The sequence below is a fragment of the Apostichopus japonicus genome, chromosome 22 (assembly GCF_037975245.1).
Source record: "Apostichopus japonicus isolate 1M-3 chromosome 22, ASM3797524v1, whole genome shotgun sequence".
Classification (NCBI taxonomy): Eukaryota; Metazoa; Echinodermata; class Holothuroidea; order Aspidochirotida; family Stichopodidae; genus Apostichopus; species Apostichopus japonicus.
The window spans coordinates 26,533,894-26,556,901 of record NC_092582.1 but is presented as its reverse complement, the minus strand read 5'-3'; the positions used below and the strand labels follow the sequence as shown (position 1 = coordinate 26,556,901).

At 39.3% G+C, this 23,008-nt stretch overlaps 2 protein-coding genes across 10 annotated transcripts in view; both read left to right on the top strand.

Moving 5' to 3' along the window:
* Positions 1 to 1,278: 1,278 nt before the first annotated feature.
* Positions 1,279 to 9,473, top strand: LOC139963392 (solute carrier family 35 member G1-like). Of its 7 annotated transcripts, XM_071964105.1 has the most exons (4): positions 1,279 to 1,425; positions 2,017 to 2,157; positions 5,019 to 5,243; positions 7,711 to 9,473. In XM_071964105.1, the coding sequence occupies exon 4, from the start codon at positions 7,738 to 7,740 to the stop codon at positions 8,746 to 8,748; it is 1,011 nt and encodes a 336-aa protein (XP_071820206.1). In that variant the 5' UTR covers positions 1,279 to 1,425; positions 2,017 to 2,157; positions 5,019 to 5,243; positions 7,711 to 7,737; the 3' UTR covers positions 8,749 to 9,473. The 7 variants fall into 7 exon arrangements, with proteins under 7 accessions (XP_071820206.1, XP_071820207.1, XP_071820209.1 ...); XM_071964106.1 differs by lacking the exon at positions 2,017 to 2,157 and having other exon boundaries at positions 1,284 to 1,425; XM_071964108.1 differs by lacking the exons at positions 2,017 to 2,157; positions 5,019 to 5,243 and having other exon boundaries at positions 1,285 to 1,425.
* A 4,305-nt stretch (positions 9,474 to 13,778) lies between these two features.
* Positions 13,779 to 23,008, top strand: part of LOC139963391 (glycerophosphocholine phosphodiesterase GPCPD1-like) — a 38,798-nt gene continuing 29,568 nt past the window's right edge. Inside the window, exons 1-5 of one of the 3 annotated variants that reach the window (XM_071964102.1) lie at positions 13,779 to 14,090; positions 15,482 to 15,669; positions 18,345 to 18,455; positions 21,150 to 21,300; positions 22,564 to 22,708. In XM_071964102.1, coding sequence (XP_071820203.1) covers positions 15,493 to 15,669; positions 18,345 to 18,455; positions 21,150 to 21,300; positions 22,564 to 22,708 — 584 coding nt within the window. In that variant the 5' untranslated portion in view covers positions 13,779 to 14,090; positions 15,482 to 15,492. The other 2 variants (XM_071964101.1, XM_071964103.1) reach the window with 2 other exon arrangements.

Genomic DNA, 23,008 nt, shown 5'->3' with positions numbered 1-23,008 from the left:
ACACTTCTTGGAATGATGGCGTCTCCCGGCTCGATTAAAGTTTTGACAAAAACTATCGTGTGGTCTTTATGAATAGGGAGGAAAGTAAGGCCTTGAATATATGAGCGATCCATCGCGCAGCGCGCCATGAAGTTTTCTCTTTGAATCCCATCTTGCACAAATTTCTGTGGAGGGACTCGGAGAGGTAATCTTGCTTGACTATGCCATTCCGCGTTTGCTAATTGTCGCGTCATTAAGCTGTTACTTTACTGAATATGTCAGTGTTTCATGGTGGAGGGGGGCGGGAGGGGATGGGGAGGGGGAGGGGGAGGGGAGGGGATTACTTGGTGTAGAGGGTCGTTAACTTGGCACGATGTGGGCGCATCCTAGCTTCTATATATATTGCAGTTTCCGATGAATATCCCAGGGTTTGCGTACGCCTATAGTCTATCTATCGAACAAATTGTATTCAAGTACCGTGAATCTTGGCAACCATTGGCTAGGCACAAAACACTGTTAAACGATACCAAAAGCGATTAAAATATGCATATTTATGTTTTGGCCATTTCTCAACATTAATTGGGGTTTCTCTGGCGTTCATAGAGAGGACAAGTGACCTTTGAACTCTTTAGCGCCCTGTGGACATGATAGACGCCTGCTTACGGTATACATATAGCGATATCTTGTGCATCTCTTCGATGAGTGTTGATGGTGTATTTTATTGTGCTGGTATATATCCCTCGCTCTTTCAATTTGAGCTAACTTCGTCAATAGATGTTCATGTTATGATTTAATCAATAATACAATACCTGTATTCTTTCATATTTTACATATATTAATCAACCCATGTCACGGTGCATGCTTTTAATTCGTTAAACCAGAGCTATGCTATAGCGCCCGAGGCGTTCGGTTACGTACATGACTTTTGACTGAAACTGGAGCCGAGCTGCAATTTTCAGCTTATAATGCATCACAAGAGGATACCTTAAAGGGACGAGGAACAATGAAGTCTAACAAATAACAACATACAAACCATCTAGATAGCGTGTTCCGTTGCTGAAATGTAACATTTTTTTCCAATTTATTCATTTAAATGTTTCGCTTTGCATTGTTTCCCTGTTTTTGCAATAAAGACCCCACCTCCACTCCATGATTAATAACAGTTTAATGTTGATAAAGTTAAATACTATAAACTCGTATCAACATAAAACACTACCCGTAACAATTAGAATTAGTTTCCAAGCTTATAGTATGTAGCTATACCTCAAGTTGCTGGTATTGTGTACCTGGTACAATGTATTCAACCAGTTATAGTGTACAAACTGCAACTGCATGTTTAGTATAAAAGTTTCTTGCCACAATAGAAGAACAAATCGGTTTTTAAACTTTTCACACAGCATTGGACGCTCGGAATGTCAATTAGCCTCTATATAACTTTTCACACAGGTAAGCATTTAACGCTCGAAATGTCTATTCACCGCTGTATAACGTTTTACATAGCATTTGGTTCTCGAAATGTCTATTAGCCTCTATATAACATTTCACATAGCATATTACGCTCGAAATGTCTGTTAGCCTGTATATATAATGTTTGACGTAACATTTTACGCTCGGAATGTCTATTAGCCTCTATACAATGTTTCACATAGCATATTACGCTCGAAATATCTATTAGCCACATTTGTAACCACTTGGACAAAGGGAAATTTTCAGATTTTAAATATTTTAACATATGTGTTAATCTTCAATGTAATATCCTTTTTAAGATTCCATTCTAACCGAAAACCACCTTAGAAATGGCCAGTCTGCTCTTCATATATGTAATTCCTATGTTGCGTGAATGCTACTCCGCTATGACGCAATAATCGTGACAAAAGTCTTCCCAAAACAATCCGTTCTAAAATTGTATCGAAGCACATCTTTTTATACACAGCCATTCTTATTTCGGTATAATTTTGCATTTTTAATTAATACTTTGATTTATACGAGCACATAATCGTTACGTTCAAAATATTGCTTAATAATGTATCGTTGCAGAAGGACTTTTTCAACCGGATTAGTGCATATATCAAGAACGATAGGGGCGACATATTGATGGTTGAGTTCTATCAATAGGCGCACGCTGTAGAAACGGATAAGTGAGATTACATGCCATTATATGCTTATTTTCGTTCGAAGGTAATATAACAAAACGGATGAAAGTCTATACTTAAGTTGACCTTGATCTCCGTTACTTAGTTTGTGTATGTCTGGGTGTGTGTGCTTGCGCGCGGGTGTGTGTGTGTGTGGGAGGGGGGGGGGGGGGTTAAGTGGGTGGGTATGTGATTATGTGTGTGAAGCATGCAAATTCATTCATTCATTCATTCAGTATTACGCAAGAGATTTCATCTATAGCCGTGAGTTTTCAAGAGTACCAACTAGAAGTTTGTAGATTTCATTTCGCCTATCACCATGCAGGTTATAATAAGGTCGAGCATTTACAAACATTAGAAAACTTAATACCTCGGGTCATACGAAAACATGTGTGTCGGTTCTGTCCAAAACGTTGGAAAATTTGCAAATAGAGCGTTCATACATACCTCATGCCATCTCCTTACACCGTACCCCTGAGGGTTCGGAGATGGACTTCGACATCAATTTATTCCGAGTGGGGTTTTCAAGTGAGATACTCCCGTCAACAGAAGGCTGTGGGGAACGGCGTTCACTCCGTCCGTCATTCATATTAGGTTAGGGGACATCCACATTGATGAAAATCTACTCAACTTATGCAGCTCGTTATTAAAACCACAGAAATCACCAAACTATTGTTCATCTGCAGACACCCACCCCTTCTCCCCTTCTCCCCGTCTCACCGTCGTAAAAGGATTTTCATGTACAGCCTGCCACTGTGCTGCTATTATGTGTGTGTGTGTGAAACAAGTACACATAGCCTATTTAACATTCTTCGCCAAAATGTTCTTCTTTTCTTCAATCATTTAAAGTAGATACTCTCTGAATTTGATAACATGAATATCCTCTTAACTTGATTGATTTAATAGGTTTTTTTTTGGAATAAATATATTATTATAATGATAAACTATATGTATGCTCAAGTGTTCAAAAATTAATATGATCCTGGAATTCATCAGCCGGCACAGAAGTGCAAACCAGTCAAACCACATGCAAGGGTAAGTATATAAATAGATACATGCAGGGGTACATATAAATAGGTAACACACTCCAGCGGGGTTACTAGTTACGTCATAATAAATATAGCATATGTTCACATCTGTGTAATTATTGGCCTGTAGTTGACCATACAAGCTATACCTTTTACCTGGCTTAGCCAACACAATGGTTTCAAGGAATATGTAAATGACGGAGCCATATACTAGCCCCCCTTACCCCGCCCCTATAAGGGCAGACTCAAGTAATGCGCTACAGGGGTGTCATCATGATCTTTAGCTTGTCGAGTATTCATCCCATCTGTTAGAATAACGAATGACTTTAACCAGACTATTACAGAATCTCCATTTATGCCTACCCCTGCCTTTGGAAAATAATTTGGTATTTCATTCTAAAAGTTTATTGGTTTGTTGATTGGGGGAGGGGGGGGGGTTGAGATATGGGACTAAATTCTGTTGCTATTTGGCGCAACTACTATAGAGTTAAAAACTGGCTCAATTAGTTTTTCTTGATCCAAATTTTGAAGTGAGCTAAACGTGTGGTTCATGTGTTTGTGATTGGTGGGGCTATGCAGAAAGATTGGTTTCTCGGTCATATGACATACAAAACTGAAGTACAAGTAATAATGAATAAAACTGAGGAGTAATGACATATGATGGACACTATACAAAATATGTTGTTTATCAAAGCTAATGACCAGTTGGTGCGAAAAGAACAATAGGTTTATACACGATAATGAAGAAAAAAATTAGTATATACATAAACAGACGTGACACGTGTCTATAGACATAGCAGATAGTGAAATTGCTATATCGATAAATATGAATGGGCATATAGTTTCTAGACTCTTTTGAAAAGCTTGCAAATGTGATTAAACTATATATGAATAATGTGGTTTATCTATACGGAATAATGTGGTTTGGCTATATAAGCAATTATGTGGTTTGGCAAGGGCGGCGGAAGCACTTTTAATCTGGGGGGGGGCACCGACATCAAAGGGCACTTTGCAGAAATTCGATTGGTCTGATGCAGCCTGATATTTAGTACCCTTTATAACTCTTATTGTATTATCTTATTTGCGTATACACATCACTCCATCAACGCCCCCCCCCCACCCTCAAGGAAAAAATGCATACTAGCACTGCAATATCCAATGTACAAATTAGGAAACAAGTAACAAGTTTTCTTTGAAGACAGAATGAGGTGAAATCATGCTAGTTGCTAATGTAGGAATTTCCGAATTAGAGTTTATTTCTTGTTAATATCTTAACATTTTTTTTCCATTCGAAATAGCTTTGAGTTTGACCCACAGAAATTCATTAAAAGTCAGGGGCGTAGCCAGGATTTGCAAAGTTGTAAAGGCACGACTATCTGAGCGGAGCGCCACCATCGGTTGGCGCGGAGCGTACAAGAAAATTTTTGGTTTTACAATACCCTCAGATGGCCGGAAACGGCCCTTCCCGAGTGTTCATTCTGGTTCCCTGGCCTCTTGCTAACTTGAGACACCTCAATTTTTATGTAGAAAAAGGGCACATTTTTAACCTGAGGAAAAGTGGGGGGGGGGGCACGTGCCCCCTGTGCCCCCCGGTTCCGCCGCCCTTGTGGTTTGGCCATACGGAATAAAGTTTGACTACAGATTATGTAGGCTAGGATAAGTTACCATGTAGGTCCCATGGCGACGCTTCTGTTGCTATGTTACGGAAAAAACGTTAGAAAATGCACAATCTTCAGTTTTAATGTGCAACTTAAATTTCAACTTTTCGGAAGAAAGTTTTTGTTCGTAAATAGTGAGTTTATATATTAACTGTTGAAATCTCGGATGTCAAATCTAAATTTCGAATTTATTGTTACCATGTTCCTTTTATAAACCACAGCGGTATAGAATACATCTTCGTGGTGGATTGGTATCATGGTATAGCTGATTCTTCGTTATAGCAACAAACATTTCCTGTAGCGATTGAAGGGCATAGGTCACTTTGCATCCTGACGTCACATGCATTGTTTTCCCAAACAATTGAACGAGATTCACACTTTTATAGCTACAGATTCTTGAAAGCAACAAACTTGACACATACGCTGATAAGTTGGTGCTCATTCAGGTAAGCAAATAAACAATCAGTTTTTGGTCATTTCAGCAGCTTTAATTATTACTACTGTTGTTTGCTGTAGAGACTGTCGCAGGGTTTAGAACTCACAATGGATGTTCAAAGTCCGGAATATCCCTGGGATTAATAGGTATGGCTATATACTACTACTACACTCAGACAGGTAGGTACAGGAGAACCTATACAGCCAGCGGTTTGATTCGCGGTTACCGGTGTGGTGTAACAGAATCACAGAAATTACCGAAAGAGATAGTCTCAGAGAAAGAGAGAGAAGGGTTTGAGTTCATTGTATCGTTGGATCTGGTTACTATTTGCTAAGGTAGACCTATCTATGTGTATTGTACTATCCGAGACAAGGAATCAATATATATGTTACCCGTGACGTGGGATTTAAGAAATAACGGACTGTCGGTGACCTTCAGCTTAACAAGCATGACATAGTTTGGAAATATTCTCTTGTTTTCTTCAGTGGCTGCACTGGTTACTGATACAGCTTTGCAGGTAATGACTTATATTAAATATGCAATTAGTACACTGGTGGAAGATGAATCATGATGTTAGAAATATTGGGGTGTAGAGGTGTGGGGGTTGGGGTGGTGGTGAGGAAGGATCCAAAAGGTATTTGGGAACCCCATAACATGGTTTGGTGTTAAAACTAGCCTACACTGTTTTCCGTTTCAGGGATCAGTGTATTAAGCTTCACTTTAAATGCATAGCCTATGATAATATTATCAATAACTCTGATAGTTATTACTGTTTATGAGACTAAACTCCAGATTGACATCTATGTTAATTGTGCTAATGTCATCAATCATCTAACTGGTACTAAATGCAGATGATCATTATAAAAATGTATACTCATACTGACATCAAGCGAGACATTTGGCCCCGTACGTGATCGAATGTTACTTCGCGAGACATTTGGCCCGGTACATGAAAGTTTCTTCGCGAGACATTTAACCTCGTACATGAATGTTACTTCGCTTTGTCGTACGATATTTTTCACATGGAAAAGCACAACCGCGTTTTTTTCAAACAATAGCCTATATTTAAAATATGTTCCTCGTTTGGAAATTGAATATTACTAGTCAAGCTATATGGAGCTCTTTTGTTAGGATGTGTTTTGTATGGAGCTGCAATGTTAGGATGTGATTTGTATGAAGCTACATTTGTACGATGTGTTTTGTGTGGAGCTACGTCATCGAGAATTGACACAAATCAAAATGCTGCTGCATTTCAAATCCGCCCGCTTTAGTCACTTCTAAAAGATGTTTATGTGGTCAACACGGTTGTCATGGTAGCCAGTTAGCATATAGTTTAGGTAGTATATAGCCTACTTTTTGTATTGAACTTAGTAACCACTACGTCATACCAATACAGAGCAGGGACGAAGCCAGAAATTTGAAAGAGAGGGAGCAGAATCTTCAAAGCGGCACTTCTCCCAAATAGAGCATTATTACACTTAACAATAACATGATGTACACAGTACAAATTAGAAAAAGATTTCCCAAAATGCCTTTCACCTTGCAGGAAATAAACAATAATGAGAGTATTATATTTACGAAGCTACGGTGGCTTAATGGGGACATTAGAAAGATAAAAAAAAAATAAAAAAAACTTTTAAAGTAAACATTTTTCGGGTTACTCAAGGGGAGGGGGCGATTGCTCCCATTGCCACCACTTCGGCTACGTTTCTGGCGCAGAGTAAAACAGCGGTTTTGCAAACTTGTAGACCCACGATCCAGGATCTTCCATGAGGACAGAGCCACGACCCACCAAACCCCCACCTTTCACCCCACCACTTATAGGCATGCTCAGAATGCATGGAAGCTACCTTGGACTAATGACTTGTTGTTAAGCAAAATACCTTTTAATAATCGACTGTCTCACTCGGGAATTTTCGACGAGCGAAAAGGTTCCGCGGCCCACTGTAAATCTCTCTCGACTGAAAATCTTTCTGGACCCACTTTAGAACCGCTTCCCATACCGTATTTTACGGACCGTTGGAGTAGGCGATAATACTCGTATAGATGTATTTAGGGACATTTGTTTCCAAGTGAAGGGAGGAGGGAGGAGGGGGGGGGGGTATACGGAGAGTCATTAGCCTGAAGTAGTTTGTTCAATTAGCGTGCGGGTATAATCTTCCACGCTATGTATTTATCTGAGTACTGCACGGAGGTTTACACTAATTGTATTGAGAGCCAAATATAATTTAATGTAATTCATTCAACACAGTCACATCAACCTTCGTTACATTTTTATCAGTATGACGTTATTAAGGGTATACCTGCATATGTGATAATTGTTCAGCTGTCCAGTGCCTACATATCACGTGTATAATACCGACTATAATTAGTCTTCATGGATGAAAGAAAAGAATGTGTAATCATGAAATATTTGATCAAACGCTTATGATAGTTTTGATTTCTTATAAATGTTTTACTTTCTTTTTTCTTAATAGGGTAACGTCCTTGAGAGAGACAGAATCATGGAGGAAGGCAACGGGAGAGTCCCGGCCATAAAACGGCTTAAAACCAGCATATTCGATCATCGTGGACTCTTTGCGGCATTTGTGGCAAGTTTGTGTTTCGCTGGACAGTCCGTTTGCGTGAAGCTGCTAAAAGACTCGCTACCAGTGATAGAAGTGGTCTGCTTAAGATTTCTATTACAAGGGTTCTTCTCTGTGATGGTTTCATTCTTTTCGGAAACAACAATTATATCTACCAACTCGATGAAGGAGACTTTATTACTATTTTCACGAGGCATATTTGGAACGGTTGCTATAGGCCTGATATATTTTGCCGTCTACAATATGTCGGCCGGAATGGTCAATGCGATAGTTTTTGGGGCTCCTGTCTTTGTCGGTATCTTTGCATGGATTATTCTGAGGGAGAGGTTGTATATATGCGATGTTTGTTTAATGGTTATCAATATCTTAGGGATATTTCTCATTGCGCAACCGCCATTTCTGTTTCCCACAGAGACACTCGACACGGATAAGAAAATGGAACTATTTGCAGTTGCAGCTGCAGTCATTGCGATGTTATTATCAGCTCTAACTTCCATATTTATTCGACTTTTGGGATTCATGGGGATAAACGCAGTGAAGATAGTATTATATTATTCACTATGCGGTACTGTTTTACCAGCGTTGGCGGGCTGTATTATGCAGGATTGGGTGCTGCCACCCTGTGGCCAAGTACGTTTTACACTAGTTCTTATAGGTTTGCTTAATTTCTTAGCTCAATCTCTAATATCGTTCGCGCTTGCTGCTTCTAAACAATCTTACTTTGTTTCTGTGATTAATTCCAGTCAAGTTCCCTTTACGATATTTTTAGAGCTAATAATTCTTGGCGTCGCACCTGGATTAATTAGTGGTGCCGGGATGGTCGTGGTGTTACTGTCCGTTCTGGGAGTGGTGGTTCGAGAAATGATGTTCGTGAGAAAGAAAAAAGAAGAAGCCCATGAGACTGATGCTCCAGTGGAAGAAGATTGTTAGAACAAAGGACTCGGATTCTGCTGCAGTATACCTGCTGCATACCCCTGTCGCATACCTGCCGTGCACCTAATGCACACCTGCTGCGTACCTGATGCACACCTGCTGCGTACCTGCTGCGCACCTGCTGTATACCTGATGCATCGCATCTCTGCATGCTGATCTCCTTTATGGTGTAGGAGCTGGTGTAATTACGTTTGGTTGCCAACTCCCTTGTCCCGTCACTACCTTTGCGTCACCACTCATCCAGAGGTACACGGCTCAATTTAATACATTGTGCTAATGTAGAGTCTTCTATAAACTTCCTCGAGGCTCTTCTTTTCCTTACTATAGAATGAATTGATTTTGTTTGTCTACTTTGATTAACAAAATCATAAGTTGGTAAAGCTGCATTTTATAAGATGGCTGAAAGGAGTTTATTAATATGAACAAACTTTGCAATATCTACAATTAGTCAGATATGTTAATTGTCAAGTTTACGAAAGGATTTATGCTCATTTGAGTGCAAATGTTTTACTACCCCCCATTACTTTATTTTAAATCTTTTCATTCAAACATTCCACTTCATTCCAGCCTTTCATATTAATCAATTATGCCCACTGACGGATCCAAGGGGGGGGGGGCAACGGGGGCCATGGCCCCCCAAGGTGAGCCTTAAAGTGTTTCCGAACATCCGCTAAATCATACGATTGGAAATTAAAAAATCGAGAGGAATTGCAGTGGTAGACTAGCATGAGTAGCAGTTGTGCTCGGCACTTCCGTGAGCTATAGCCTTGGAGTAGCTTCATGATAAGCACATAGAGATCGCCTGCCAGACACAGACCGTGTCATTGAACACTTTGCCACTAGTGGGGTCAGGAGATTGAAGTTTAGTTTCAGGATCTAGAGTGGACATCTGTAATTCTGCATAATCGACTGTGAATTACTACTTGCACTCTTAACATGTCGTACTATCATTCGTGAGACAAATTCCCTTACTTACTGGAATTTCTGGCAGACAGGAAAAAGGCGATGCCTTGTAATAACCACCATGAACGAAAATTCCACTGCTGAGTAGCAACTAAGAAGTGTTCCATGGTAATCCTTATACCTGTCCATACAAAGGTCAGGTCAAAGGTCATCAAGAGTAGACAGTCAAAAGATGTCTAAACCTTTTCGTTTTCTGGTTTTACATTAAATGTATGAGCATGAGGATTTACAGTTTATCACCATTTTGCAGTTACAGGCTGGTTGTAAGAAATTTATAACCTATGAAAAATCAAATTTCTTGAGAAAGATGATCCCACCTTTGTTTTATAAATATTTTAGAAATTTACACCTGGGAAACATTTTTTTAGAAGTAAATTAACAACACCTTTGTACACTTTTGTCGCATCAAATTGCATCTGAGGGCATTCAGCAATAGAAAATTTTCCCCGATGGGCCGGACGGCCGGTTGGCTGGCCGGTTGTGTAAAAATGGGCCTGTTAAGAAAATTGCTAGCCCATTCAATGAATAATGGCCGACCTATACGTGTAGCTTAGCCGGGTGGGTTTTAAGACCCACTGCGCCCCTGGTTATGCCGCAATATCCATTATGACAACCAGGAAGGAATAATTCATGTCTATTCATCGTTAATCCAACCACACCGCTACTCTTCATTGTACGACCATTGTTTACCAGTATGTGGTCTGCATGGACAAAGAGAAGAATATTTGGATGCGGTAGCCTAAGCTTTGGTTCAGTTAGGCCTATATATTAGAGCTCTCCTGGTCTACGTATAGACATACAGGAAGCGTCCATGGCACTGTTGGTATATACGGTATGTTCACATTTCTATTTTGTCCTGGAGCTCAATGTATTGAGCTAAGTTCAGTATTTTTGCAAAATCGTTGAATAATCCGTCTGTCTTTATTTGCCTGTCTGTTTTATTTTATTTTATTTTGCTTTTCCGAATCGTAGCGGCGGTGACCCTGTTACAAAACCATTCAGCACAAGTCTGAAATACCTACCGGCTCCTAAATACGTACATCGAGATAAATTGAGTTACTAGAACACTGGCCCGACCACGTGGTTACAGTGTCTATATAAGACAGGACTCGGGTTGAATATGGATTGCGTTGTTTGTTGTTAGGCCTATGTGGTTAACCAGGCGCGGATCCAGGGGGGGGGGTCCAGGGGGTCCGGACCCCCCTGCTCTTGGCCAAAAAAAAGAGAAAAAAAAAGAGAAAACAAATAATTAAATTTACGCCAATTTTAAACATGTAGGACGTTAGAAGGGCGGTTATCCTTACAAGTCAGCCAGGTGTGTCTTTTCCGTCAAATGAACTATAGTGTGCACGCGTGCTACACGTGCAAAAAATGCCTAAAACTCTCAATTTTCAGACCGAAAAGTTTCAAAATTGAGGTGGTGTTCGAATTGTTTTGGGCGGTGAGGTGGCAGAGCGGTAGGCTGCATAGGATGCGCCTACGAATTCTTCATGAGAGATCGTTTTCTGCTGTGAGAAGGCATAAAACTGTTCTCCGATCAACAATGGGCAAGGAACGTCTCACAGCTCTTGTTCTCATGAACACGTATTATAACACTCCTATCGACACTGACGAAGTGGTCCGAAAGTTCATTGAGAAACATCCACGGCGTTTGTTTTCTCCAATCTACCATGACTAGATCATCAATAAAACTAGCTTACTCGTACTGAGGCAGATACATTTCGAGTGAGTTTTTGTAGGTGCTTTGAATGGCTAAATTGAAGGGGTTCCCTGTTGTACTTAAAAATAAATATCCAAGAATTTCACAATGGATAGAGGGAAACCCACTCCCCTTAGACCCTAGGATCACTGGAGGACAAACCCCTCACCATTCTAGAATCCTGGATCCGGCCCTGCATCAAACAGTGGTGACGGAACGGGAGGGGGATTGGTGGCTAAAGGCATTATGATTTTTGTATCATCTCAACTCATCTGATATGTATTACCATATTTCATAGATTGTTTTTTTCTCATCAATTGAGAAATTGCAGACATGAGATCCATATTTTCAGGCTAGGTACATGTAGCTTAGAATACTCGGGAAGTGCCGTTTCCGGCCATCTGGGGGGGGGGGGGGGTTGTAAAGCCAAAAATTTTCCGGTACGATCCGCGCCAACCGATGGTGGCGCTCCGCTTAGATAGTCTTTCGATCAGGCGCGGCTGGACCAGTCAGACCCCCCCCCCCCCGTCAAAAATCCTGCATCCGCCCCTGGTTAACGTCAAAGTCAAAATGGAGGTTTTTATCTGGCACTGTGACAAAACATTGGACAAAACTGATTAATGACATCAGTTCCCTTCCTCTTCTCTTTCTGGATTCACACTCGATCCCCTCTATTCAGGGTCAGTCATGAATTAAATTAATGGCCTATATGCGATTCCGTAAACCTGTCGAGTTGATTATTGAGATATCGGTAACTTATTAATGATATTTGTAAATCAAAAATATTAATTATTAAAATGAGTTAAAGAATTCATTCAATGACAACAAAATGTTGTTAACCGTACCACCCCCCCCCCCCACCCCAACCCGATGCATTCTATACAAAGGGTATACGATCAAGACTTAATCCTTTATAGAAACAATAGCAAAATACCAAATTCCCTTTTGATGTACACTGTAATCCGGTGTTAAATTTTCCAAAACATTTTCAAACTTTCGACATAAAAGTCTGATTTTCTTTCAATATTCCTTAAAACTTGATGAAATTTTGGATGAAATAATCGAATTTTTACCGGAATGTTCTGAAATGTTTTCTACTGTTCTTTATCAAGAGGGGAAAAAATATACCAAGAAATCTGGCAAATGAGTCGAAAAATGTTGGTGTTTGAAGTGATATATTAAACCATCGAAAGTTCACGATTAATATTTGGATATAAATATGCAGATTTACAAAATGACCTGTCTTGCCTCCATGGTATCTACAAAATTGCGATTCTTCTTCTGGGATATCCAAAACCCACCACTTAACTCCCTTGCGCCATTAACATTGATATTTAATTGTATAAATTTAGGGATTTATGTCTGTCTCCATCGGAAGTATCAGGATGGATATGATTGGAAAACTCACGTAAAGAGGAGCCTTTTGCAAAAGTACTGTACGTCTATAATTAACAACGATCCCGCTAGTACAACATCCAGTACAAAGGCCAAAACTCGGAAGCCTTCTATAGATTTTTCACCATAAATGATTCATAAATTTACCTTGTAAGCATAGTAATGATTATGCAATCTCCTTTCAGGTTAGTTCTTGTCAGTATTAGTGAAAGTATGTTGCTTGGATGAGCTGAACATTTAATCTCAAGGTTAACAAGTAGTATAGTTCAACCATTGCAGATATGGGGCAGCCGCCCAGTATTGGAAACTTCCCCATGTCGTAGTTTTCAAATTGGCCTTCCATTCTCTGTCAATATTCATGTTTGTCCTTTTGAGCATTACGGTTGTAATAAGAAATGCTCTTCTAGAAACCAATATGAGTGGTCTAAGAGGTACATATGCAAATGCTAGGATAGGACTTAACAGGAGGTCTCCAAAGGGGCCTCAATGCTATGTTCCTGGGCCTACGACAACTAATTAGTAGTTGGTAATATAGTCGCCTGCTTTGCAAATCTAGGTGAAATAATGACATATGCTTACTGAATCTCCTATTTTTCGTTGCATATTGGTATTGTTACTGCAAATTGGACAAACTCGGACGTTTCAAATTTTCGAAGGTAAAGTAGCTTTTAATTAATCTCGCGCTAATATAGCCTATTTCGATAATCAGGTTTCATGAGTTGATAAACATAGGCTGATAAAACTAGATTTTCTACTAATCACAGCTTTACCAGTCGAAATCCAGGTTTATCGAACGATAATATTTACAAAGTGGCTATTCTTACGACTAGTTGTAACAATAATTCCCTTTTGCGCATGCGCAGTTGCTATTTTTACGACTAGAATTACTATTTTTACAACCAGGAGTAACAATAATTTCCGGTTAGGGTTAGGGTTGGATTGAGGGTTAGAGTTAGGGTTAGGGTTACCCCTACTTCATGCGCAGTTGCTTTATTTACTTTGAATTCGCATGAATTCGCCGATGTCGTAAGAATAGTTTATAAATAATTGTTACAACTAGTTGTAAGAATAGCCACGGCCTAATATTTAATATCTAATTATTGGGCATTTCAATTGGCTTGCCATACAGTACACGGCTCGATCAGGCTGTTTCCCCTAGCGACTCCTACTATAACCTGGGTCTCTAGTTTCCCCTAACTATACATAGGTCTATGTCCAACCATCAAGAGCCTGATTACCGTCTGAATAGCAGCGAGAGCTAGCAATTGAACACACTGTACAGGTAAGCCATTTATTATTGTTATTACGCTACGGTCATTGCTAGGTTGAAGCAAATACTCGTTTTTGGCTGTATATTACGTACAACAACTACCAGTAAAATGCATGTAGGCTGTAGAATAGTCTACCAGCAGATGTAGAAAGTTGGAACAACGGTAAATGCTAATATGACTAACCTATCATTTTTCAAGAAATTTGCTCGTGCAAAGCCTTAGAAGTTAGCTTAGACCAAGCCTAAGTAAGTAAAAGCTATCCTACGGACCATGCTGAAAGGTGGAATTGTTAGGTCTAGGGCCTACTAACAGTAACAGTTAGGCCTAAGCTATCTCTCACTTATGATATTGTAAGTAAGACAATCCCTAAAGGCCAGTCTAAGTTAGGCTCTTACAGTATATTTGGCTGACCCTATCACAAGGCATATTAATTATGGCACCCACACTATGGGTGCCTCTAGCGAGGCCATACCGCATGTAGCCTATTGTAGGGCAGGATACTGTTATTCTCTGCACAATGTACTTTCCGCTGAGAAAAAATGGTGTTTTCGGCAAACAATGTTTATCTCAGTGGAAATAAGCTTTGTTTTTTGAGGAACAGAATGGCTAACTGAACTGATTTGGCAACATTGAAATGATTAGAGTTTAAACAGGTCCAAAAATCGGGAACCGGGTACTGTACCCATAGCCGTGACTCGTCGGGTATCTGGGTACCCAGAAAAACATTGTTAATGCTTACCCTCGTGTATCGCGATTTTCAAGAATTTACATATTGGATGCTTTAATAAGTTAATTATATTCCCCACTGACAATGTTTTCATGTTCAAATACGTAGGTGTAAGATATAAGGTATTAAACCTTCCTCCATAATTTCAATTTGCTTTTGTTTCTTTTATTAACTTGTTAATAACATAACTTTACATATATATATAATTAACATCACTCCTTACATCGCACTGCCGCCACTGCTTATATTTGCTCTCCACCTCTATTGGATCAGAATAACCAATTTAGCTCTTAAACAGTTTCTACTACTACTGGGTTCGCATTAGCCCCTTATCTTCAACCACATACAGTAGTTGCCTAACACCACACTAAGTCAAAAGGGTAATCTAGCCTAACCATCTGTTTATTAGCTGAAATTGTGATGCAGTTATAAGATATCCATGAATGGAATACTTTCGTTTTGCTGTTACCTTCAACCACATGGTAGCCTAACACCACACTAAGTCAATGTGGAAATTATTGTTATCATTTGTATTAACCATCCATGGACAGTAGATGCGTTTATTCTAATGTCCTAACCCAGAATGGTAGCTGAACTATAAAATGGCAACTGAACTGTTTTGGAAGAACTGAAGATCTTTACAGTACGACATGTTTATTTCATTTCTATTAACAGTATCTTCCATCATGCCAACTGCTGGAGATCTGCACACTCTCCTTGAGGAAGTGGAGTTGAGAATTTCGGTTTCAAATCAGCCATTTTCCTCTTTTGATGAATTTCTATGCTCAAGCAGGAACCCATTTCAAGTTAAGGTCAGAGGTATCGACAAGCATTCCAAGGAAGAAGTTGCTGTCACAATTAAGGTAATCTTGTCTTGTGTTTTACAGTACTTGTATTCCAAAGTTTTCATTCATTCTACTTCATTTATTTGTTTTTTTCACAACAAAATATTTAACATAATGACAGATAATTCCGTCTTCAGGAAATGAAAACTCAAATGTCACCAAAGGAAGTACTCTTAAAATGGGCTCGAAGCAAGAGCTCTCCCAAAGAAAGCAGACAAAATAATACTCATAATTAGCAACAAAAAATATGAACCACCTCCCCTACCACACCCCCCCTCCCCCCACCTACAACTTTAATAGTTGTTAATGAAATGGTGTCATCAGGTAATTGTGTTTGTATTGACCACATAAGCAATGTGCTTCAGTGTTCTCTTGCAGTGAAACATAGTGTGAGTGTTACTTGTGCTTACCATGTAGGCTATGTGAATAGTATTCCCATGCAGTGAAACAGTACCATGTACTGCAGGTACTATGTCCCATAGTGTCAGTGTAACTTGTGTTGGCTATGTGAATAGTATTCCCATGCAGTGAAACAGTACCATGTACTGCAGGTACTATGTACCATAGTGCGAGTTTTACTTGTGTGTTGTCTATGTGAAAAGTATTCCCATGCAGTGAAACAGTACCATGTACTGCAGGTACTATGTCCCATATTGTGAGTGTTGCTTGTGTGTTGGCTATGTGAATAGTATTCCGATGCAGTGAAACAGTACCATGTATTGCAGGTACTATGTCCCATAGTGTCAGTGTTACTTGTGTGTTGGCTATGTGAATAGTATTCCCATGCAGTGAAACAGTACCATGTACTGCAGGTACTATGTCCCATAGTGTCAGTGTTATGCGTGTGTTGGCTATGTGAAGTTTTCCTATACAGTGAAACAGTACCATGTACTGCAGGTACTATGTCCCATAGTGCAAGTGTTACTTGTGTGTTGGCTATGTGAATAGTATTCCCATGCAGTGAAACAGTACCATGTACTGCAGGTACTATGTCCCATAGTGTCAGTGTTACTTGTGTTGGCTATGTGAATAGTATTCCCATGTAGTGAAACAGTACCATGTACTGCAGGTACTATGTCCCATAGTGTGAGTGTTACTTGTGTGTTGGCTATGTGAATAGTATTCCCATGCAGTAAAACAGTATCATGTACTGCAGGTACTATGTCCCATAGTGCGAGTGTTACTTGTGTGTTGGCTATGTGAATAGTATTCCCATGCAGTGAAACAGTACCATGTACTGCAGGTACTATGTCCCATAGTTCGAGTGTTACTTGTGTTGGCTATGTGAATAGTATTCCCATGCAGTGAAACAGTACCATTGCAGGTACTATGTCCAATAGTGTCAGTGTTACTTGTGTTGGCTATGTGAATAGTATTCCCATGCAGTGAAACAGTACCATGTACTGCAGGTACTACAGTATGTCCCATATTGTGAGTGTTGTTTGTGTGTTGGCTATGTGAATAGTATTCCCATGCAGTGAAACAGTACCATGTATTGCAGGTACTATGTCCCATAGTGTCAGTGTTACTTGTGTGTTGGCTATGTGAATAGTATTCCCATGCAGTGAAACAGTACCATGTACTGCAGGTACTACAGGTATGTCCAATAGTGTCAGTGTTACTTGTGTTGGCTATGTGAATAGTATTCCCATGCAGTGAAACAGTACCATGTACTGCAGGTACTACAGTATGTCCCATATTGTGAGTGTTGTTTGTGTGTTGGCTATGTGAATAGTATTCCCATGCAGTGAAACAGTACCATTGCAGGTACTATGTCCAATAGTGTCAGTGTTACTTGTGTTGGCTATGTGAATAGTATTCCCATGCAGTGAAACAGTACCATGTACTGCAGGTACTACAGTATGTCCCATATTGTGAGTGTTGTTTGTGTGTTGGCTATGTGAATAGTATTCCCATGCAGTGAAACAGTACCATGTACTGCAGGTACTATGTCCCATAGTGTCAGTGTTACGCGTGTGTTGGCTATGTGAATAGTATTCCCATGCAGTGAAACAGTACCATGTATTGCAGGTACTATGTCCCATAGTGTCAGTGTTACTTGTGTGTTGGCTATGTGAATAGTATTCCCATGCAGTGAAACAGTACCATGTACTGCAGGTACTACAGGTATGTCCCATAGTGTCAGTGTTACGCGTGTGTTGGCTATGTGAATAGTATTCCCATGCAGTGAAACAGTACCATGTACTGCAGGTACTATGTCCCATAGTGTCAGTGTTACGCGTGTGTTGGCTATGTGAATAGTTTTCCTATACAGTGAAACAGTACCATGTACTTCAGGTACTATGTCCCATAGTGCGAGTGTTACTTGTGTTGGCTATGTGAATAGTGTTCCCATGCAGTGAAATAGTACCATGTACTGCAGGTGATGTATCTAACAGGTAGTGACAGCATGGTGTTGTATTGGCATTAGATACATTATTATTACCCAACATTCACCAGGAGTAGTGTTGTTCATGTTCACCTACAGACATGAGCTGAATAGATGCAATACAGGCCAGGAGTGTCACATTGATTCCAAATAGTGGAGTTGCAAAGTTTCAACAATAATTTTAAGATTTTTGTAAGCTTCATGGTTGTCTTGATTTTCCGCAGCATTAAGGCTCTTTTAATAAAGATTTGCAGGAATTGGAAACAGAATTGATTGTAATAAGAAATGTTCATTTTCATTTCAGGTTTACAATTTTGATGAATCCTGCTGTAAGCATCAATCAGAGTATGGTCGTGAGTTTAAAGAGGGAGAGTTTGGAGTCTTCTCAGCTAGGACAAGAGATCCTTCTAGTCTAGTAAGATCATCAATTTGTCACAGTTTATATTGTACAGTAGATGTTTGGCAGAGTACATGTATGGCTGTGAGTTTAAAGAGGGAGATTTTGCAGTCTTCTCAGCTAGGACAAGAGATCCTTCTAGTCTAGTAAGATCAACAATTTGTCTCATTTTATATTGTACAGTAGATGTTATATATATGCAGAGTACAGGTATGGCCGTGAGTTTAAAGAGGGAGAGTTTGGAGTCTTCTCAGCTAGGACAAGAGATCCTTCTAGTCTAGTAAGATCATCAATTTGTCACAGTTTATATTGTACAGTAGATGTTATGCAGAGTACAGGTATGGCTGTGAGATTAAAGAGGGAGATTTTGCAGTCTTCTCAGCTAGGACAAGAGATCCTTCTAGTCTAGTAAGATCATCAATTTGTCACAGTTTATATTGTACAGTAGATGTTTGGCAGAGTTCAGGTATGGCTGTGAGTTTAAAGAGGGAGATTTTGCAGTCTTCTCAGCTAGGACAAGAGATCCTTCTAGTCTAGTAAGATCATCAATTTGTCACAGTTTATATTGTACAGTAGATGTTTGGCAGAGTTCAGGTATGGCTGTGAGTTTAAAGAGGGAGATTTTGCAGTCTTCTCAGCTAGGACAAGAGATCCTTCTAGTCTAGTAAGATCATCAATTTGTCACAGTTTATATTATACAGTAGATGTTATGCAGAGTTCAGGTATGGCCGTGAGTTTAAAGATGGAGAGTTTGCAGTCTTCTCAGCTAGGACAAGAGATCCTTCTAGTCTAGTAAGATCATCAATTTGTCACAGTTTATATTGTACAGTAGATGTTTGGCAGAGTTCAGGTATGGCTGTGAGTTTAAAGAGGGAGATTTTGCAGTCTTCTCAGCTAGGACAAGAGATCCTTCTAGTCTAGTAAGATCATCAATTTGTCACAGTTTATATTATACAGTAGATGTTATGCAGAGTTCAGGTATGGCCGTGAGTTTAAAGATGGAGAGTTTGCAGTCTTCTCAGCTAGGACAAGAGATCCTTCTAGTCTAGTAAGATCATCAATTTGTCACAGTTTATATTGTACAGTAGATGTTTGGCAGAGTTCAGGTATGGCTGTGAGTTTAAAGAGGGAGATTTTGCAGTCTTCTCAGCTAGGACAAGAGATCCTTCTAGTCTAGTAAGATCATCAATTTGTCACAGTTTATATTATACAGTAGATGTTATGCAGAGTTCAGGTATGGCCGTGAGTTTAAAGATGGAGAGTTTGCAGTCTTCTCAGCTAGGACAAGAGATCCTTCTAGTCTAGTAAGATCATCAATTTGTCACAGTTTATATTATACAGTAGATGTTATGCAGAGTTCAGGTATGGCCGTGAGTTTAAAGATGGAGAGTTTGCAGTCTTCTCAGCTAGGACAAGAGATCCTTCTAGTCTAGTAAGATCATCAATTTGTCACAGTTTATATTATACAGTAGATGTTATGCAGAGTTCAGGTATGGCCGTGAGTTTAAAGATGGAGAGTTTGCAGTCTTCTCAGCTAGGACAAGAGATCCTTCTAGTCTAGTAAGATCATCAATTTGTCACAGTTTATATTATACAGTAGATGTTATGCAGAGTTCAGGTATGGCCGTGAGTTTAAAGATGGAGAGTTTGCAGTCTTCTCAGCTAGGACAAGAGATCCTTCTAGTCTAGTAAGATCATCAATTTGTCACAGTTTATATTATACAGTAGATGTTATGCAGAGTTCAGGTATGGCCGTGAGTTTAAAGATGGAGAGTTTGCAGTCTTCTCAGCTAGGACAAGAGATCCTTCTAGTCTAGTAAGATCATCAATTTGTCACAGTTTATATTATACAGTAGATGTTATGCAGAGTTCAGGTATGGCCGTGAGTTTAAAGATGGAGAGTTTGCAGTCTTCTCAGCTAGGACAAGAGATCCTTCTAGTCTAGTAAGATCAACAATTTGTCACAGTTTATATTATACAGTAGATGTTATGCAGAGTTCAGGTATGGCTGTGAGTTTAAAGAGGGAGATTTTGCAGTCTTCTCAGCTAGGACAAGAGATCCTTCTAGTCTAGTAAGATCATCAATTTGTCACAGTTTATATTATACAGTAGATGTTATGCAGAGTTCAGGTATGGCCGTGAGTTTAAAGATGGAGAGTTTGCAGTCTTCTCAGCTAGGACAAGAGATCCTTCTAGTCTAGTAAGATCATCAATTTGTCACAGTTTATATTATACAGTAGATGTTTGGCAGAGTTCAGGTATGGCTGTGAGTTTAAAGATGGAGAGTTTGCAGCCTTCTCAGCTAGGACGAGAGATCCTTCTAGTCTAGTAAGATCATCAATTTGTCACAGTTTATACAGTAGATGTTATGCAGAGTTCAGGTATGGCCGTGAGTTTAAAGATGGAGAGTTTGCAGTCTTCTCAGCTAGGACCATAGTATCCTACCCCATCCAATGAGAGTGAAAACTGATTGCGAGATAAAAGCATAACAAGAGACTTGTTGTCAGTTTGCAGTATAACATCACAGCTGTTTGTTTATGGTTTAACTTAACAACTTAAACTTTTCTAATTACTTGCATTGAATTGAATCACCTGTATTGCATCTTCCCTTGCACTAGTTATATGTTTTTTCTTGTTTTTTTTTCATATTTCATTACCAATTACCCTAGCTTTTTACTTTTTGATGTATATTTTCTTTCCCTACTATTTCAGTTATTTCTGTTAGAAGTATTTTGCCAAGATGCGAAGGGGCAGGAATCTCTCTTTGGGTCCTGTTACTTACCTAGCAGTGAAATGGGGGAACCAAGACAAGTTGTTGCTATAACAACGGACAAACAAGGTGTCCCTGTAGGGGAAATTTCTGGTATGTTTTAGTTCGATTCAAGTAACAGTTAAACATTAGAGGTAATAAGTATTGGAGAGAGTTGCTTCCTCTGCCTAACAGGAAGAACATGTGGTTGAAATCATCATCCCTTGATGTAATTATGCGTATATGTAACCTTAACAGTATAATGTGGATTATGTCTAGTAAAACCATTAGGCAAACACCTGCCAACTTTACTTGATGTGCAATTTCTGGCACAAACTAGTGGCAAAACATGAATATTTGAATACTAGAGCGATTCATATTTATACAAACTGTTGCATGAATCATGTCAACACAGGACCCTCAAGGTTTACTATTAAAGCTATTCTCATGAAACGAGAGTGGAAACGGTGGCAAATCATTTGAATTTTGATGAGGTTTCCAAAACACTTGTATGTTTAGAATACTGCAAGTTATGAAAGCTTTCGGATGGTTTACATTCAATGTGTCAACATGAACAGTTATCTGAAAGGTCGTCATTATTGATCCCAAAGTTTGATGAGAATTGTAAGTATTGATCAAAAGTGTTTAGACAGTTTCAGAGTATTATGAGCCTCTCAAGTTTTCCTAGATTTGGTAGCATGTAGAGTCAGACACTTGATTGTCTCTGTGAAGAATTATGTTTGATGGCAGCAGCAAGATTTAGTTGAACTTTTAGCATGGGTGACAATTCATAGGGGGGCAGCTCTGCCTAGCAGATTTACTGCGTCTTTATGGGCAGCACTGCCTAGCAGATTATATTAGCATATATGTGGTCAGCTCTGCCTAGTACATTTATCAGCATATTTGTGGGCAGCGCTGCCTAACAGATTCATTTAGCATATTTGTGGGCAGCATCTAGCAGATTCACAGTATGCTATATAACATTTCTAGTATCGCATGGCAAAATGCTATACAAAAGGATCAAGTGGCTATACAAGCTGTGTAAAGATTTATATCAGTTTTCTACATAGCAAACTGGTATTCAATAGGAGAAAAAATATAGAGTTTTCTAGACACTAAATAATCCTGTGAAATGACATCACTAAACCCTGAATATGTTAATTTCTAGGACATTTGAGGTTTATCTTGTTATGACCATTGTGTTTAAACATCTGATTATAAGTGATAATATTGCAAATGAATTCATAATTTGTTCTATATAACACTTTCACTTTAGTTATAAAGTTTGTATCATGTTTGTGTTCTGTTCCTCAATTACTTAGATGGTATGACATATATGGTAATTAATTCACAATTCACTCTGTTCTAATTAATCAGTACAAACTCACTTGATCCTTCCTTGGTTGAAGATAAAGGAATACAAAGATCTACCAGTGCAGGAATGGAAGAGTACAAGGCAAGCGTTGGTCTGTGGCCACCGAGGAATGGGTCGTAACAAACGAGACAAATCACTCCTTTCTGAGTAAGTAATTTGTAGATACACCAACTGCATCATGTGCCGTATGTGCACATATATATGTAATGACACCTGCTGCAAGTGATGTGTGTTTACAATTATACATAATGACTTCAACTGCATCATGTGCTGTGTGTGTGTTTCTACAATGTACAAAATGACACCTGCAGCATGTGCTGTGTGATTACAAATCTATGTAATGGCACCTAATGTATGGACAAAATAATGGATAGAAATTATCTTGAAAAGAGTAGCTAATGCAACATTTGTAGGGTTACTATTGACTCTGGCCTGACCTGGAATAAT

Coding starts and splice junctions, on each gene's coding strand:
- LOC139963392 (XM_071964105.1), top strand. CDS start 7,738: ATGGAGGAAGGCAACGGGAGAGTCCCGGCCATAAAACGGCTTAAAACC.